General features: G+C 40.7%; 1 protein-coding gene across 2 annotated transcripts in view; it reads left to right on the top strand.

Annotated features, from left to right (window-relative positions):
- Window positions 1-2,317: 2,317 nt before the first annotated feature.
- Window positions 2,318-18,690, top strand: part of MTHFD1 (methylenetetrahydrofolate dehydrogenase, cyclohydrolase and formyltetrahydrofolate synthetase 1) — a 178,968-nt gene continuing 162,595 nt past the window's right edge. The window contains exons 1-2 of one of the 2 annotated variants that reach the window (XM_053697279.1): window positions 2,318-2,473; window positions 18,143-18,227. In XM_053697279.1, coding sequence (XP_053553254.1) covers window positions 2,436-2,473; window positions 18,143-18,227 — 123 coding nt within the window. In that variant the 5' untranslated portion in view covers window positions 2,318-2,435. Of the gene's footprint in view, window positions 2,474-16,686; window positions 16,794-18,142; window positions 18,228-18,690 lie in introns of those variants that run through there. The other variant, XM_053697280.1, reaches the window with a different exon arrangement.

Below are 18,690 nucleotides of genomic sequence, written 5' to 3'. Positions count from 1 at the left end.
CTAGTAATCAGTATAACAGTACAGCTGGCAGTGTCACTAGTAATCAGTATAACAGTACTTCTGGCAGTGTCACTAGTAATCAGTATAACAGTACAACTGGCAGTGTCACTAGTAATCAGTATAACAGTACAGCTAGCAGTGTCACTAGTAATCAGTATAACAGTACAGCCGACAGTATCACTAGTAATCAGTATAACAGTACAGCTGGCAGTGTCACTAGTAATCAGTATGACAGTACAGCTGGCAGTGTCACTAGTAATCAGTATAACAGTACAGCTGGCAGTGTCACTAGTAATCTGTATAACAGTACAGCTGGCAGTGTCACTAGTAATCAGTATGACAGTACAGCTGGCAGTGCCAGTAGTAATCAGTATAACAGTACAGCTGGCAGTGTCACTAGTAATCAGTATAACAGTACTTCTGGCAGTGTCACTAGTAATCAGTATAACAGTACAACTGGCAGTGTCACTAGTAATCAGTATAACAGTACAGCTAGCAGTGTCACTAGTAATCAGTATAACAGTACAGCTAGCAGTGTCACTAGTAATCAGTATAACAGTACAGCTAGCAGTGTCACTAGTAATCAGTATAACAGTACAGCTGGCAGTGCCAGTAGTAATCAGTATAACAGTACAGCTGGCAGTGCCACTAGTAATCAGTATAACAGTACAGCTAGCAGTGCCACTAGTAATCAGTATAACAGTACAGCTGGCAGTGCCACTAGTAATCAGTATGACAGTACAGCTAGCAGTGCCAGTAGTAATCAGTATAACAGCCGGCAGTGTCACTAGTAATCAGTATAACAGTACAGCTGGCACTATCACTAGTAATCAGTATGACAGTACAGTTGGCAGTGTCACTAGTAATCAGTATGACAGTACAGCTTACAGTGCCACTAGTAATCAGTATAACAGTACAGCTGGCACTATCACTAGTAATCAGTATAACAGTACAGCTGGCACTATCACTAGTAATCAGTATAACAGTACAGTTGGCAGTGTCACTAGTAATCAGTATGACAGTACAGCTTGCAGTGCCACTAGTAATCAGTATGACAGTACAGCTTGCAGTGCCACTAGTAATCAGTATAACAGTACAGCTGGCAGTGTCACTAGTAATCAGTATGACAGTACAGCTTGCAGTGTCACTAGTAATCAGTATGACAGTACAGCTTGCAGTGCCACTAGTAATCAGTATAACAGTACAGCTTGCAGTGCCACTAGTAATCAGTATAACAGTACAGCTTGCAGTGCCACTAGTAATCAGTATAACAGTACAGCTTGCAGTGTCACTAGTAATCAGTATAACAGTACAGCTTGCAGTGCCACTAGTAATCAGTATAACAGTACAGCTTGCAGTGCCACTAGTAATCAGTATAACAGTACAGCTTGCAGTGTCACTAGTAATCAGTATAACAGTACAGCTTGCAGTGTCACTAGTAATCAGTATAACAGTACAGCTTGCAGTGCCACTAGTAATCAGTATAACAGTACAGCTGGCAGTGCCACTAGTAATCAGTATAACAGTACAGCTTGCAGTGCCACTAGTAATCAGTATAACAGTACAGCTTGCAGTGCCACTAGTAATCAGTATAACAGTACAGCTGGCAGTGTCACTAGTAATCAGTATAACAGTACAGCTTGCAGTGTCACTAGTAATGAGTATAAAGGTACAGTTGGCAGTGTCACTAGTAATGAGTATAACAGTACAGCTTGCAGTGTCACTAGTAATCAGTATAACAGTACAGCTTGCAGTGCCACTAGTAATCAGTATAACAGTACAGCTTGCAGTGCCACTAGTAATCAGTATAACAGTACAGCTTGCAGTGCCACTAGTAATCAGTATAACAGTACAGCTTGCAGTGCCACTAGTAATCAGTATAACAGTACAGCTTGCAGTGTCACTAGTAATCAGTATAACAGTACAGCTGGCAGTGTCACTAGTAATCAGTATAACAGTACAGCTGGCAGTGCCACTAGTAATCAGTATAACAGCTGGCAGTGCCACTAGTAATCAGTATGTCTATAATAAATCAGTGAGCACGTGGTGTGTCTCGGGCACAAGCTGACTACGCGGATAATAATAACAAAAGATCCCGGGGGCTGCTTGTCACGTGACTGATACTGAGGGAGAGTGCTGCTTTACGTAGACCCCGCCCATGTATTCAGTAGACCTGCCTCTGCACCTGGACACTCCCACTTGTACACGCCCCTCACTTAGGAAGAGATTGTGCTTGAATGACATAGCCACGCCCCTTCACTGTAAGGGAACGCCCCGTTTCTGGTCAGCCACGCCTCTTCCCAGGCTACGCTTGCGCAGTCTGTTGCTCCTGGATACTTTGCACCACGCGTGTGGCACTAAGCTGCGGGCAGCACTGAGCCTTCTTTTCTCGCTTAATCATCGGAGCCTCCTGGGTCCGCCTGACACTCGCCGCCATGCCTGCGGAAATCCTCAGCGGGAAAGTCGTGTCCGGGTGAGAGTTCAGGCTGTTTGTTTGTACTTATGTTGCGTTTATAGAAGTTCTGGCGAAAGTGCTTCTTGTTGCACCAGATCAGATATTCTGACATGAGCACAGCTATCTCTGCCTGGCACAGAAGAGGTTAATCCTACACGGCGAGGGTCATATGATGACAGCAGTAATGCCTGGCACTACAGGTGTTAATCACCACCTGATTTCTGACCTGATACCAGCTGCCCTGGCTGGCACAGAAGGATTTAATCCTACACTGGGGGTCATGTGAGGGCATTGACTGGGGGTGACATGAGCCGAACTTGCTGCCTGGCACATAAGCAGTTAATTCTACACAGGGGGTCATGTAAGGGCACTGTACTAACTAGGGGTGACATGAGGACAACTGCCTGCCTGGCACAGAAGAGGTTAATCCTACACCGGGGGTCATGTGAGGGCACTGTACTAAATGGGAGTTACATGAGGTAAATTGCCTGCCTGGCACAGAAGGGGTTAATCCTACACCATGGGTCATGTGATGCCTTGCACTACAGGGGTTAATCACCACCTGATTATTCTTGACCATAAAGCAGCTGCCCTAACTGGTACAGAAGGGGTTAATCCTACACAAGGGGTCATTTGAGGGCAGCTGTAATGCCTGGCACTACAGGGCTTAATCACCACCTGATTATATGTGACCTGATAGCAACTGGCATACATCACATGTTATAAGGCAACTGTACTCACTGGCACTGTAGGTGTTTTTAATGCTGATAATTTAAGACTACCTGCAATACAAGGGGTGGAAACAGCTGTAGGTCATGACTTCTGTCCTTATCATGAGGGCACTGATTGTGATGATATAAAGGCTAGTGTCTACCTGGTACAGAAGGAGTTAATCCTACACTAGGGGGGATGTAAGGCAGGGTTACAGTACTGGATGGCACAGCAGTTATTCCATTCCTGACATTATGGGTGACATCAGGACAGATTTGCTTTCTTGTACAGATGAGGTTAATCCTGCCCTGATTGGGGTGACATAAGACCTATTGTCTACCTGGTGCAAGATGGATAAATCCTGGTACAAAATGGCTTAATTCTACAGTGGTTATGATATGAGGACAGTGATGGATAGGCGTAAGAGTTCTACTAGTAGACATAAAGGGGACCCCCCAAGCGCCTACCAAGCTGGAGGCAAAAAGGGATAGCAAATAGGTTCAATAAAATTGTTAAAATATTAAAATTCTAAAATTTATTAACAATGTCTAAAAACATACAATGTAAATCATGGATCCATGAGAATAAATGAGTAAAAACAATAAATACAAACACTATGCAAAATATCAGCAACAGATAGTAAGCAACAAATAATCACAGATGTCAGGCTGAGAATACACGGGTTGGGGTAATGAGGGTACTCAGAAAATTGTCAACAATACATCAAAAATATCAAAAAAGTAAAAAATATACAAATGTCTAGTGTCCAGAAATATTCAATAGTGTGAAATCCAAAAAATTGTCGTGGGAAATGACTCAATATAAAGGTAGAAAAATGTGTCTATGGAAAATCAATATGTGAATTGCAATTCAGTGACGAAAAAATCAAAATGAAAAAATTAAAATTCAGTGTATATAAAGTGAAAATAGTCACCCAGACCTAGATGGATATTCCTTGTAGTGATCCCACAGTGTAGATCTATCCTTGAGGGTGTGAGAGGAGGAAGGGCTGTGTCCACAGGAGTGTGAAACAGGATTAGAGTCTGAACCAGGTTGGCCCAACAAAACGATGTCCACCTAAAAATATAAAGAAAAATATGGTGCAGATAGCTTCACACAACAGTGCATAAAAGTCTCCAGTCTTGATAAAGGCCTTTATTGGGGCCGAAACGCGTCGACTGAGTATTGGTAAGCCTAATCCCTTTTATGCACTGTTGTGTGAAGCTATCTGCACCATATTTTTCTTTATATTTTTAGGTGGACATAGTTTTGTTGGGCCAATCTGGTTCAGACTCTAATCCTGTTTCACACTCCTGTGGACACAGCCCTTCCTCCTCTCACACCCTCAAGGATAGATCTACACTGTGGGATCACTACAAGGAATATCCATCTAGGTCTGGGTGACTATTTTCACTTTATATACACTGAATTTTAATTTTTTTCGTCACTGAATTGCAATTCACATATTGATTTTCCATAGACACATTTTTCTACTTTTATATTGAGTCATTTCCCACGACAATTTTTTGGATTTCACACTATTGAATATTTCTGGACACTAGACATTTGTATATTTTTTACTTTTTTGATATTTTTGATGTATTGTTGACAATTTTCTGAGTACCCTCATTACCCCAACCCGTGTATTCTCAGCCTGACATCTGTGATTATTTGTTGCTGATATTTTGCATAGTGTTTGTATTTATTGTTTTTACTCATTTATTCTCATGGATCCATGATTTACATTGTATGTTTTTAGACATTGTTAATAAATTTTAGAATTTTAACAATTTTATTGAACCTTTTTGCTATCCCCTTTTGCCTCCAGCTTGGTAGGCGCTTGGGGGGGTCCCCTTTATCACTTGATTCCTATTGGTGGTCACTAGGTACACCCCTCCCCCGAGCTAAGGGTTTAGAGTAGGCGCTAGTCCCATCTCCTCTTCTACTAGTAGACAGACTTTCCTAGGTATGTGCAGAAACCTGTATATCCTGTTAGTTTTAAAATCAGTTGAAACAGCTTTAACGTAAACCTTTTTTTTTCTCACACACACACAATAAATATCTATACAGTTACAAATTAAAGGGACAGTTTAGTCAAAAACGTTCATGATTCAAATAGGGCATGCAATTTTAAGCAACTTTCCAATTTACTTTTATCATCAAATTTGCTTTGTTCCCTTGGTGGTATTTTTGAAAAGCTAAACCTAGGTAGGCTCAAACTGATTTCTAAACCGTTGAAAACCGCCTCTTAGCTCAGAGGATTTTGAAAGTTTTTCACAGACAGTACTAGTTCATGTGTGTCATATAGATAACGTGCTCACCCCTGTGGAGTTATTTAGGAGTCTGCACTAATTGGCTAAGCTGCATGTCTGTCAAAAGCACTGAGATAAGGGGGCAGTCTGCAGAGGCTTAGATACACGGTAATCACAGAGGTAAAACATATATTAAAGGGGAATGAAACCCAATTTTTTTCTTTCATTATTTAGAAAGAGCATGCAATTTTAAACAACTTTCTAATTTACTTCAATTATCTAATTTGCTTCATTCTCTTGATATTCTTTGCGGGAAAGCATACCTAGATATGCTCAGTAGTTGCTGATTGGTAGATGCACAGAGATGCCTCGTGTCATTGGCTCACCCATGTGCATTGCTATTTCTTCAACAAAGGATATCTAAAGAATCTAGCAAATTAGATAATAAAGTAAATTGGAATGTTATTTTAAATTTTATTCTCTTCCTAAATCATGAAAGAAAATGTTTGGGTTTAGTGTCCCTTTAATATAACTGTGTTGGTTATGCAAAACTGGGAATGGGTAATCTAAGGGGGGAAATCTAAAACAAATCTGCACAGGAAAGTCTTTTTTAAAATTGTACACTGTTTAAATCAGTGATTTTTAACCTTTTTTTTGCCGTGGCACACTTTTTTACATTAAAAGATCCTGTGTCACACCACCATCCCAAAATTTTAAAAAAATCACACATTGTGGCCTAATATAGCATATATATATACACATACACACACATACTGTATGTATTGTGCTGTTATGCCATGCCTCCTACAAACTACCCCTGCACTGGGAGTAAAAAACAAGCAAAGTTTAAAAAATATGTCACACTGTTGTCAGTCTGCCGTGGCACACCTGAGGATCTCTCACGGCACACTAGTGTGCCACGGCACACTGATTGAAAAACACTGGTTTAAATCATGGACATTTTATTTTAAGTTTTGTGTCCCTTTACGATGCCCAGCTGTGCGGGAACATGAAACTATAAAGCGCATGACCCTAGCACATGGGCAAGTTTCCTGTAGGCTATCGTGCTTCACCCATGTGACCGGGTATACATTATAAACATGAGACCTGCATTAATCAAGTGAATTTCTTGCACAATTGGATTAGACGGACAGTCTAGTTAAAATTAAACTTTCATGATTCAGATAGGGCATGCAATTTTAAACTACTTTCCAATTTACTTTTATTATTAACCTTGCTTTGTTGTTTTAGTATTCTTTGTTGAAATCTAAAGCTAGGTTTCTAAGCCTTTGAATGCCGCCCCTTATCTCATTGCATTTTGACAGGTTTTTTTACGGCTAGTTCATGTGTGCTTATAGAAAACATTGTAATCATTCCTTATAAGAGGGCCCTGATTGTGTAAAATGCAAGTCTCAAAAAAACTGAGATAAGGGGCAGTCTGCAGAGGCTTAGATACAAGGTAATCACAGAGGTAAGAAGTATATTAACCCTTTCACTATCGGGACATCCAGACAATTACATTATTCCCTCCCCCACCCCTCTATGGTAACCCATCTTAGGTACTAGCAGACAGTCTGCCAGTATGAAAATATGAGGCTTTTTAAAAAAATATTATTTGCACTGTAGGATCCCCCACCCACCCCCAAACAGTTCTCTAAACCTCCCCCCTCTGATAGGCCCCATCTTAGTTACTGGCAGCTGTCTGCCAGTACCTGGAAACTGCATTTAAAAAAAAAACTAAAAACTTTTTTTATTTTTTTTAACAACTTTTCTGTAGCATAGTGTCCCCCCACCCACAATCTTTAGTTAGGGGGACCCCACACCTTCAGATCCCCTTTCCATTAGTGCAGCTGCCCCATCCCTCCCTGTCCCTTTTTGGCATTTTTTTTTTCCGTAGCGTAGGGCCCCTCCCACCGCCTCCCCTGCTGGGCCGCGCATCCTGCAGACATCTCCCGCCGGCACCGACAGAAGATCGTTACAGACGGTGACACACACAGTGTCACCATCTGTAACGATCAGGCATCTGCTCTCATATGGAGGCGGAGCACCCATCGCGCCTCGGCTCCCTATGCGGGAGATGCTTCAGGAGCTCCAGCTCTGGGCTGCAACTTAACAGCCGAGAGTGCTGGAGCATCCTGAAGCGACGACATCTATATATACGTGGTGCAGTACTATAGCCTAAGTACCGCATATTTTATATATATATATATATATATATATATATATATATATATATATAGAAAGCAATAGGTCCAGCACAAATAAACAGTTCAGGAATGGTTAACAGAGTGCACGGTAGCCAGAGGGTCCTGCTCACCTCCCATATATAAATCCAAAAGGAAAAAAGTAGATGGCTCCAGCACTGTTTTTTAAAAGTGAAATAACCTTTATTAAAGGTGACATAATGAACAGACAGCGACGTTTCGGGTAACGCAGACCCTTAATCATGAGCATGATTTCCTTTTTTCCTTTTGGATATATACGGTATATATATTGTATGTCGTCTTGGGTGAAGGGGTTAATATTACAGTGTTGATTATGCAAAACTTGGGAAAGGGTAATGAACGGATTATCTATCTCTTTAAGCAATAACAATTCTTGAGTAAACTGTCCCTTTAAATCTGAAATTCTTTCTTTAAGCCTAAAGCCTCTGTACCCCAGTGACTTGTTGTGTCATAACAATGGCTGAATATTTTACTAAGGTTGTGTACAGAAAAAAAAGATCTTGTGTTGGTAGCAGACTCACTACTGCAAGAGTTACACTTCAGTGATTAAATGACCAATGAAACACAGAATTACAGCCCCTCCCCCCTAAAAATTTGTTAAACAGTTAACCGTATATTTGCAAGAAAGGGCTGTAATACAATTGCAATATTCTCTGGAAACCAGCATTTAAAAGTACCTCTGGCAGAGTAGTTTTTTTTTTTTTTTGATAGACTGACACTGGGAACCCAGGAAAACTGCACTGCAATTAGTATGACTGCAGGGATTAGGTAGATTCAGGACTCGAAATCAAACATTTCTTTAACAGATCTGTGAGAAGAGTCTCTTTCTGCAGACATGCTGAATTTTCTGCAATGACATCGCAGATCGCAGCATGTTCTGCCATGGGGGCAGAGGCCAATGGATATTAGACTTGTGTACTCTGCATTTTCGTTCAATGCCGAATGTGGAAGTAGGCGGATTTTTGTAATGTTCGGCTCCGAAGAGATCCAAATTCCTTTGTGTGAAAAGTAAATCTAAAATCTGTGCAGATCCAGATTATAATGTGCTTCGCTTTCACACGCAGAAATTAGGCTTTAAAAAGATGCGAACATCAAAAAAAGTCCACTTGCTTCTGCATTCGGCATTTAACGAAACGTCTTATTACAGTGTTGGGGCTAGTGATGGCTTTATATGTAGAATAACATTAACAAAAAACAAACCGAGTCCTATGTAAGTGTTTAGAGGTCCCAAACGCACTTCAACAATGCCTCACCGTTATCTGACTTGCAAATAAAATGAGGAGGAACCTGCCTCTGGAAGGTATGTAAGAATTCTATGTAGAAGACCTGAAATACTATGTTCTTAGCCCATCTGAGACAACTCATATTCAAACAGAGAGATTCAGCCCCCCACCTGAACTTCGATCCTGGATTGGGGCCAACTCCTTTAGGTCTATGCATCCTTTTCCTGACATATTAGAGAAAATTCTGTCAGATCCGGACTAAACAAGGTCTTACCCTTGTAAGGAAGCTCCAGAAGTTAGGACTCTGAGTAAAAATCCACTGAACATGAATATAGCCACAAAGCCCCACGGGCTAGCACAGTGAAGCCAGATATATTGGCTTTCGGTTAAAAATTTGCATGGTAACATCAGAAATAAAGGAATTGGTAAGCTTAAGAACCTAATTCTGTTCTGGATCTCTTCCTCTTATGGGAGTCCCCCCCCCAATGGATCAAACAAGGCGTTGCACCAATAAGATGCCACACTTGCCCTGTAAGCCTTCAGCTTAGACCCATGATCCTGAAAAGAACAGCCAGAGTAGAAAATTCCTACTACTGAAGGCACCATGCGTGCGCATGATATTTAATGGAGACAGCGACAGGAAACATCCTTTTAAAAACAGGAACTGGGGGAAAAAAAATAAAAAAAATTCCATTCTTGTGAAAAATCTCCTAGCACGGTCTGGTAAAGGAAAAACTTCCACAGAAGAATCCTAGCATTTACTAGATTTGTTAGGGATTGACAAGGACAGACGTATCTGAGTCGCTCCAAAGCAGCCAAAACCACCTCAACTATACATAAAGGTGTTCAAGCTTAACCCCTTAACGACCGTGGACGTGCAGGGTACGTCCTCAAAAAAAAGGCAGTTAACGCCTGAGAACGTACCCTGCACGTCCTCGGTGTGGAAAGCAGCTGGAAGTGATCCTGCTCACTTCCAGCTGCTTTCCGGTTATTGCAGTGATGCCTCGATATGGAGGCATCCTGCAATAACCGTTTTAAGCCATCCGGTGCAGAGAGAGCCACTCTGTGGCCCTCTCTGCACCGTAGATCGGTGGCTTATTGCGTTGGTGGGTGGGAGCCGGACCGGGAGGCGGGTGGCGGCCATCGATGGCCCTTCGTGATGTGGAGGGGGGCGGGATCGTGGGCGGGGAGGCCACGGGGAGGGCGGGGCGCGCACGGGAGGGCGGGGACGGGCACGTGCACGGGGAGGGAGCGGGTGGGAACCACTACACTACAGAAAAAAATTGTAGGAAAATGAGAAAAAAATAAATAAATCAAATTAAAAAAAAACATCAGTTAGGTGGTGGGTGTTGGGCTGTGGGGAGGGGGAAGCTACACTACAGAAAAACCGGGTAAAAAATAAAATAAAACATATTTTTTTGCCAACTGGGTACTGGCAGACAGCTGCCAGTACCCAAGATGGCCCCCAATAAGGCGGAGGGTTATAGAGCGGTTTTGGGGGGATCAGGGAGGTTGGGGGCTAAGGGGGGGATCCTACACAGTAGCATATGTAAATATGCTAAAAAAAAGTATTTTATTTTAGTACTGGCAGACTTTCTGCCAGTACTTAAGATGGCGGGGACAATTGTGGGGTGGGGGAGGGAAGGGAGCTGTTTGGGAGGGATCAGGGGGTGGGATGTGTCAGGTGGGAGGCTGATCTCTACACTAAAGCTAAAATTAACCCTGCAAGCTCCCTACAAACTCCCTAATTAACCCCTTCACTGCTAGCCATAATACACGTGTGAGGCGCAGCAGCATTTAGCGGTCTTCTAATTACCAGAAAGCAACGCCAAAGTCATATATGTCTGCTATTTCTGAACAAAGGAGATTCCAGAGAAGCATTTACAACCATTTGTACCATAATTGCACAAACTGTTTGTAAATGTTTTCAGTGAGAAACCTAAAATTGTGAAAAATTTAACTTTTTTTTTTTTTTTTTTTAATTTGATCGCATTTGGCGGTAAAATGGTGGTATGAAATATACCAAAATGGGCCTAGATCAATTCTTTGGGTTGTGTACTACACTATACTAAAGCTAAAATTAGCATGCAAAGAGAGAAGCGCTCTACCAGGAACGAACAACAGCTCAGTGGCTTGTTCTATGGCGATTTACCACCCGGAAGCAGCCTCTTTTAGACCAGTGTGCTTTTCACAGAAGAAAACTTTCCTGAAGTATATCAGTCTGATCCTGCCAATTAAGGTCAGTCCAGCCCCGAAATACCAGGCAATTCTCCTCTGAACAAGGAACATGACAACCCCAGACGATCGTTTCGGCCTCCTATGGGCCTCGTCAGTGAGGTGCAGCCACATTCCTCTAAGCACACTGGGCAAGGAGTCCATGTCTGGTTTCCCCCATCACCCATAGGGAGACTTCCCCAGGGTTATAATAATTTGCATACAAAGAGGGAAGCGCTCTACCAGGAACAAACAACGGCTCAGTGGCTTGTTCTATGGCGATTTACCACCCGGAAGCAGCCTCTTTTAGACCAGTGTGCTTTTCACAGAAGAAAACTTTCCTGAAGTATATCAGTCTGATCCTGCCAATTAAGGTCAGTCCAGCCCCGAAATACCAGGCAATTCTCCTCTGAACAAGGAACATGACAACCCCAGACGATCGTTTCGGCCTCCTATGGGCCTCGTCAGTGAGGTGCAGCCACATTCCTCTAAGCACACTGGGCAAGGAGTCCATGTCTGGTTTCCCCCATCACCCATAGGGAGACTTCCCCAGGGTTATAATAATTTGCATACAAAGAGAGAAGTGCTCTACCAGGAACGAACAACAGCTCAGTGGCTTGTCCTATGGCGATAGAATTAACCCTACAAGCTCCCTAAAAGCTCCCTAATTAACCCCTTAACTGCTGGGCATAATACACGTGTGGTGCGCAGTGGCATTTAGCGACCTTCTAATTACCAAAAAGCAACGCCAAAGCTATATAAAGCTATATATGTCTGCTGTTTCTGAACAAAGGGGATCCCAGAGAAGAATTTACAACCATTTATGCCATAATTGCACAATCTGTTTGTAAATAATTTCAGTGAGACACCGAAAGTTTGTGGAAAAAATTTGTGAAAAAAGTGAACAATTTTTTTGATCGCATTTGGCTGCGAAATGATGGCATGAAATATACCAAAATGGGCCTAGATCAATACTTTGGGATGTCTACTAAAAAAAAATATATACATGTCAAGGGATATTCAGGGATTCCTGAACGATATCAGTGTTCTAATGTAACTAGCGCTAATTTTGAAAAAAAATGGTTTGGAAATAGCAAAGTGCTATTTGTATTTATGGCCCTATAACTTGCAAAGAAGATGTAAACATTGGGTTTTTCTAAACTCAGGACAAAATTTAGAAACTATTTAGCATGGGTGTTTTTTGGTGGTTGTAGATATGTAACAGATTTTTGGGGTCAAAGTTAGAAAAAGTGTGTTTTTTTTTTTTTTTCCATTTTTCCTCATATTTTATATTTTTTTTTTTTATAGTAAATTATAAGATATGATGAAAATAATGGTATCTTTAGAAAGTCCATTTAATGGCGAGAAAAACGGTATATAATATGTGTGGGTACAGTAAATGAGCAAGAGGAAAATTACAGCTAAACACAAACAACGCAAAAATGTAAAAATAGCCTTGGTCCCAAACAGACAGAAAATGGAAAAGTGCTGTGGTCATTAAGGGGTTAAATCTGAAGGATACTACTTCAACATCAGATAAAGGAATTATACTGTCCAAATCTGAGATTTCACCCTCAGAGGCTACTGACGTATCCACCTCATAAGCCCTGTGAGGAAGAGCAACCTGAATAGCAACAAGCGAAACAGAAACCTTTCTATCTGAATATCTAATTTTTCCTCTTGCTATTCCTCGGAAAAACAGATAAAGCTACAAATACCACAGCAAATATCTGAGCTGTAAAATCTCTGGGCAAATACACTCCTCCAGGAGATTGAGAGGAACTGCAGGGCACTGTATGTGATGGCAGTAAGGCATGGGACAAAAGAGAAGAAGGCTATGGCATTACCTAAACAGCTTCTTCCTGGGAAACTTCAGGCTCAATTAAAACAAAATTGCATAGCAAACAATTGTCTTAGACTTTATCAAAAGAAACATCAGTTAAAAATTGATATACAGGAAAGTAGCCTTATAAATTTAAATCTTAAACCGACTACTGTCACTTTAAGAGTAGTATTCGTGGTGTATGAGACTGAACATCTACAGACACTCAAGTATTCAATTCATGAGCAATTTCTGCCCAGCACAAGCTATCACTCAATTCCGACCTATGTGCTAGCAAGAAACTGCGCTCCCATTTCACAAGGGAAGCATGGTTGTTTATATACTGATTAAATACTGCCTACATAAGGGACTAAGAAAATCTAGGTAAATGGGTCTAAACTGCGCTCTCATTCTAGCAATTCCCTTGCATCTAATAACGAAGTGGATCACGCTTTTAACATGAGCGCTCAACCAGCTAAAGATGGTGCCGCTGCACTTTTCTGAAAAGGAGGAAGCGGGACCATCGCAACGAGCCGACAATTTTTGTACTCTGCTTTTTATAATTAACGGCATACTCTAAGAGACACAGAGGTCTCTATCCTAGCAGGGCACAAGAAAATTAACGTAACACTGCTCCAAAATTTTAGAAAGTAAACAGGAGCTTCTAAAATTGATTTGACAAAGAGCGGTATAGCTCTTTAGAAAGTTATAGGAATGGCGCCCTCATTCAAACTCGCGCTCTCCTTATGGACACACAGCAGGACCTGAAACTGAATAAAAAAACTTCAAAAAGCTCAACCGCTATCTGTACCACAGAACCTCTGTTTTTTTAATGTGCACCCAAACATAAAGTAAAGAATTTATCTGAGCCACAAAGGAGGATTAACTCCTGCCTCTCCATAGTCGCATACATTTCAGTGCCTGCCCACTGCCAGTAAAAACCTTCTCTGTTAAGGAATTTATGTCCCACATTAAGTGCAGCATTAGCCTAGAGTCCTTAACCTCTTCAGTGCCAGCCTTTTAGCCCCAGAAGACAAAAAGGCACTTACCTGCACATCCAGCTGTCCGGCAGGAGGACAGCTCACCCGGTATGAGAGGATGCCACTCCTCACAGAGACCTGTGGAAAACAGAAAGATCAGAGTAAACCTACTCAGGCTTTCTACGCCAGGGCAGCAACATGTTAGGAAAATGCAGCAAGGCCCACCTTACAAGTTTCTAACTGCTTTAAAGCTACCACTGCCCTACTGAAGAGACTGACGTGGCTAGACCCAATCTTGTGAGGAAAGATCAGAGCAAACCTACTCTGGCTTTCAAAATAATAAAATCTTTATTGAAGTGAAATAAATCCAATTTCTCTTCAGACACCAAAAACTTAACCTCTTCCTTGCACTGAAGGCAAAGAGAATGACTGGGGGTTGTGGGAAGAGAAGTGATACTTAACAGCTTTGCTGTGGTGCTCTTTGCCTCCTCCTGCTGGCCAGGAGTGATATTCCCAACAGTAATTGCTGATTCCATGGACTCACCGTGTCTTAAGAAATAAAAATAATTTCTTTAGTTGGGGATGTTTTGTGCTTAAAGCAACAGCACAGATACCATAAGCAGCATTTGGTAATTTACTTGGCATTTGGGAACACTGGTGCATCTGTCGCTACCGCTTCATTTAGAGGGTTGTGTCACCTGCATATCGCACTAATAGCTTCTGTTCTTTGTGGGGAAACATTTATAAATCTGGATAACATAGAAACTTAGATTTTGATTGCAGATAAGAACCATAGGCTCAATGAGTCTCACAAAAATTACTTTAGAAGTGTAAACTTATTTAGTTTGTAAGATAACATCATGCTTATCCCAGGCATTAATTAGTATGTAGTATAGCCTTATGCTTATCCCAGGCATTAATTAGTAAGTAGGATAGTCTTATGCTTATCCCAGGCATTAATTAGTATGTAGGATAGTCTTATGCTTATCCCAGGCATTAATTAGTATGTAGGATAGCCTTATGCTTATCCCAGGCATTAATTAGTAAGTAGAATAGTCTTATGCTTATCCCAGGCATTAATTAGTATGTAGGATAGCCTTATCCATATCACAGGCATTAATTAGTATGTAGGATAATCCATATGCTTATCCCAGGTATTAGTTAGTATGTAAGATAGCCTATTGCTTATCCCAGTCATTAATTAGTGTGTAGGATATCCTTATCCCAGGTATTAGTTAGTATGTTGGATAGCCTTATGCTTATCCGACGGCATTAGTTAGTACGTAGGCTAGCCTTATGCTTATCCGACGGCATTAGTTAGTACGTAGGCTAGCCTTATGCTTATCCGACGGCATTAGTTAGTACGTAGGCTAGCCTTATGCTTATCCGACGGCATTAGTTAGTACGTAGGCTAGCCTTATGCTTATCCGACGGCATTAGTTAGTACGTAGGCTAGCCTTATGCTTATCCGACGGCATTAGTTAGTATGTAGGATAGCCTTATCCATATCACAGGCATTAATTAGTATGTAGGATAATCCATATGCTTATCCCAGGTATTAGTTAGTATGTAGGATAGCCTATTGCTTATCCCAGTCATTAATTAGTGTGTAGGATATCCTTATCCCAGGTATTAGTTAGTATGTTGGCTAGCCTTATGCTTATCCGACGGCATTAGTTAGTACGTAGGCTAGCCTTATGCTTATCCGACGGCATTAGTTAGTACGTAGGCTAGCCTTATGCTTATCCGACGGCATTAGTTAGTACGTAGGCTAGCCTTATGCTTATCCGACGGCATTAGTTAGTCCGTAGGCTAGCCTTATGCTTATCCGACGGCATTAGTTAGTACGTAGGCTAGCCTTATGCTTATCCGACGGCATTAGTTAGTACGTAGGCTAGCCTTATGCTTATCCGACGGCATTAGTTAGTACGTAGGCTAGCCTTATGCTTATCCCAGGCATTCTTGCAGTCTCCCATAGTGTTTGTCATTACCATGTCTGTTTATTCCATGAGCCAACCATCCTTTCTATGAAGAAGCTTCTGCAAATTACTCCTGAACACACTGCCCTTCATCTTGCTCTTTCTATTAACAATACTCTGAGCCTCAGCTTTACTAAGCCCCTTAATAAACTTGATAGCTACTTTCATATCGCCTCTTTCCCTTCTATCCTCTAAGCTATATTTATTTAGGCTACTGAACCTTTCCGTTTTATTTGTTTAGACCATGTACCATTAGGGTTACCACATTTTCTGCGGGGTAGACAATACTCATTAGCCTAAATGTGCGTACATAGTTATACAGCAGAAATCAAGAAATTAAACTGCTAGGACTGATTTTAAAAGATCATTTCTGTAGAATTAGATTCCAATACACTTAGAAGAAGTTTGACCATGATATCATCTTTATTTCTATATTTAATTTTTATTTTCAACTTTGACCTGAACATTTAAAAATACTGTCTGGGTGGCAATGGTATGTGCCATTTTGGTAGCCTCCTTTGTACGGATTTTTTTTTATCTTTCCTCCAGGGCTGCACACAATACTCCAGATGAGGCCTAACTAGTGATCTAATGCCTTATTATATTTCATGTATTTTGCATATCTGTGCGGACATCCAGATGATTGTTTTGCAGGAGACGTTGCAGTGATTTGCTGTAATTGCCAACAGTCGCATCTCCTCACAGTACCAAAGTCTGTTTATGGAAAAGTCAAATATTAACAAGTAGATCACAATAGTTCCACGGGTCACCTAAACGGGTTTTGCTATTTCTTCCTCAGCCTGATTTAGCTCTGCACAGTCTGTGGCTTTGGGGTCTTCTAAATCCTTTCAGGGGTCCTGAGATAATTTTCTGTAAGATATATTGTTTGTGGGTACCCCTGGCTTGTCAATCATTTAGCTGGTCATGGCTGGGTAAGTTATATCAACAAATTAAACAGCATAATAAATAAAATGGCAATAAAATTATGTTTTTATGTGGATGGATTTAAAGCTTTGATTTAGATCTTTGTAGTTTCTAATGAAACAAAATACACACTCTGATTTATTAGTGCATGTAATGTTTACAACACTCTGATTTATTAGTGCATGTAATGTTTACAACACTCTGATTTATTAGTGCATGTAATGTTTGCAACACTCTGATTTATTAGTGCATGTAATGTTTGCAACACTCTGATTAATTAGTGCATGTAATGTTTACAACACTCTGATTTATTAGTGCATGTAATGTTTACAACACTCTGATTTATTAGTGCATGTAATGTTTGTAACACTCTGATTTATTAGTGCATGTAATGTTTGTAACACTCTGATTTATTAGTGCATGTAATGTTTACAACACTCTGATTTATTAGTGCATGTAATGTTTGTAACACTCTGATTTATTAGTGCATGTAATGTTTGTAACACTCTGATTTATTAGTGCATGTAATGTTTACAACACTCTGATTTATTAGTGCATGTAATGTTTGTAACACTCTGATTTATTAGTGCATGTAATGTTTACAACACTCTGATTTATTAGTGCATGTAATGTTTACAACACTCTGATTTATTAGTGCATGTAATGTTTACAACACTCTGATTTATTAGTGCATGTAATGTTTACAACACTCTGATTTATTAGTGCATGTAATGTTTACAACACTCTGATTTATTAGTGCATGTAATGTTTGTAACACTCTGATTTATTAGTGCATGTAATGTTTGTAACACTCTGATTTATTAGTGCATGTAATGTTTGTAACACTCTGATTTATTAGTGCATGTAATGTTTGTAACACTCTGATTTATTAGTGCATGTAATGTTTGTAACACTCTGATTTATTAGTGCATGTAATGTTTGTAACACTCTGATTAATTAGTGCATGTAATGTTTACAACACTCTGATTTATTAGTGCATGTAATGTTTATAACACTCTGATTTATTAGTGCATGTAATGTTTTCATCACCTACCTTAGGTAACAATTTGTTTCCCCACAAATGAGTTGGAGGCTAAGTGGGACACGCCCAGTCATTTGTGGGATTGAGCAATCCTGATTGGCTCACAGGTCTTGCCCTGCCCAGGAGTTACAAGGCTTGCAGCTCTGCAGCAAAAATGTACCAATGTGTTCAACCAATTTATGGAGAGTTAAACACATGGTTATCTAAGCTCACCTAATGTAAAAACAAAATACTCTGAGTTGGGTATGGTGTGTGTGTGTTTTGTTTTTTTTGTAATGTATTTATCTTTGGGAGTCTCACTCTTGTTTATTTCAGGCAAGTCCGAGAACGACTGAAGATTGAAGTTGCATCAATGAAGGAGAAATATCCAGGATTCCGCCCGGGATTGGCCATTCTGCAGGTCAGAGGACTTGTTTAATAGTTGTACATTTGTAGTTCTCAGTATTTATTGCTCCGGTACACTGACCCTCATTCTAACATAAAATAATTCTGTAACGCCTAATGATTTGTGTGCCCAGTTTAGCTGCTGTTGTGCTTTTTATTATTTTTTTTCCAGCCTGAGGATTCCTGTGCAAACCTTGTAGCTTTTTTATTGGATTCAAAGCCATCCAGTCACTTAGAAACCCCAAAATAATCCAGTTATTTTTTCTAAATCCTCGTATACATAGCACAGGTACAATTCCACCCCGGCATTCCAGCGGCTTGTCACGTGCACAACTACAAAAGAATAGGAACTGCTCACTGTTTCATCATGTTCCTACAGCTCTTTACAAATCCATTCTCCTGTTTTAATAGCTTAAGGAAGCTCCGCCTCTTTGTACTGAAGGCTGCCTTCATCGCTGCTCCTTAGCCAACCCACCTAT

This window comes from Bombina bombina, chromosome 1 (genome assembly GCF_027579735.1).
Source record: "Bombina bombina isolate aBomBom1 chromosome 1, aBomBom1.pri, whole genome shotgun sequence".
NCBI classification, from domain to species: Eukaryota; Metazoa; Chordata; class Amphibia; order Anura; family Bombinatoridae; genus Bombina; species Bombina bombina.
This window is presented reverse-complemented; position numbering and strand designations above follow the sequence as displayed.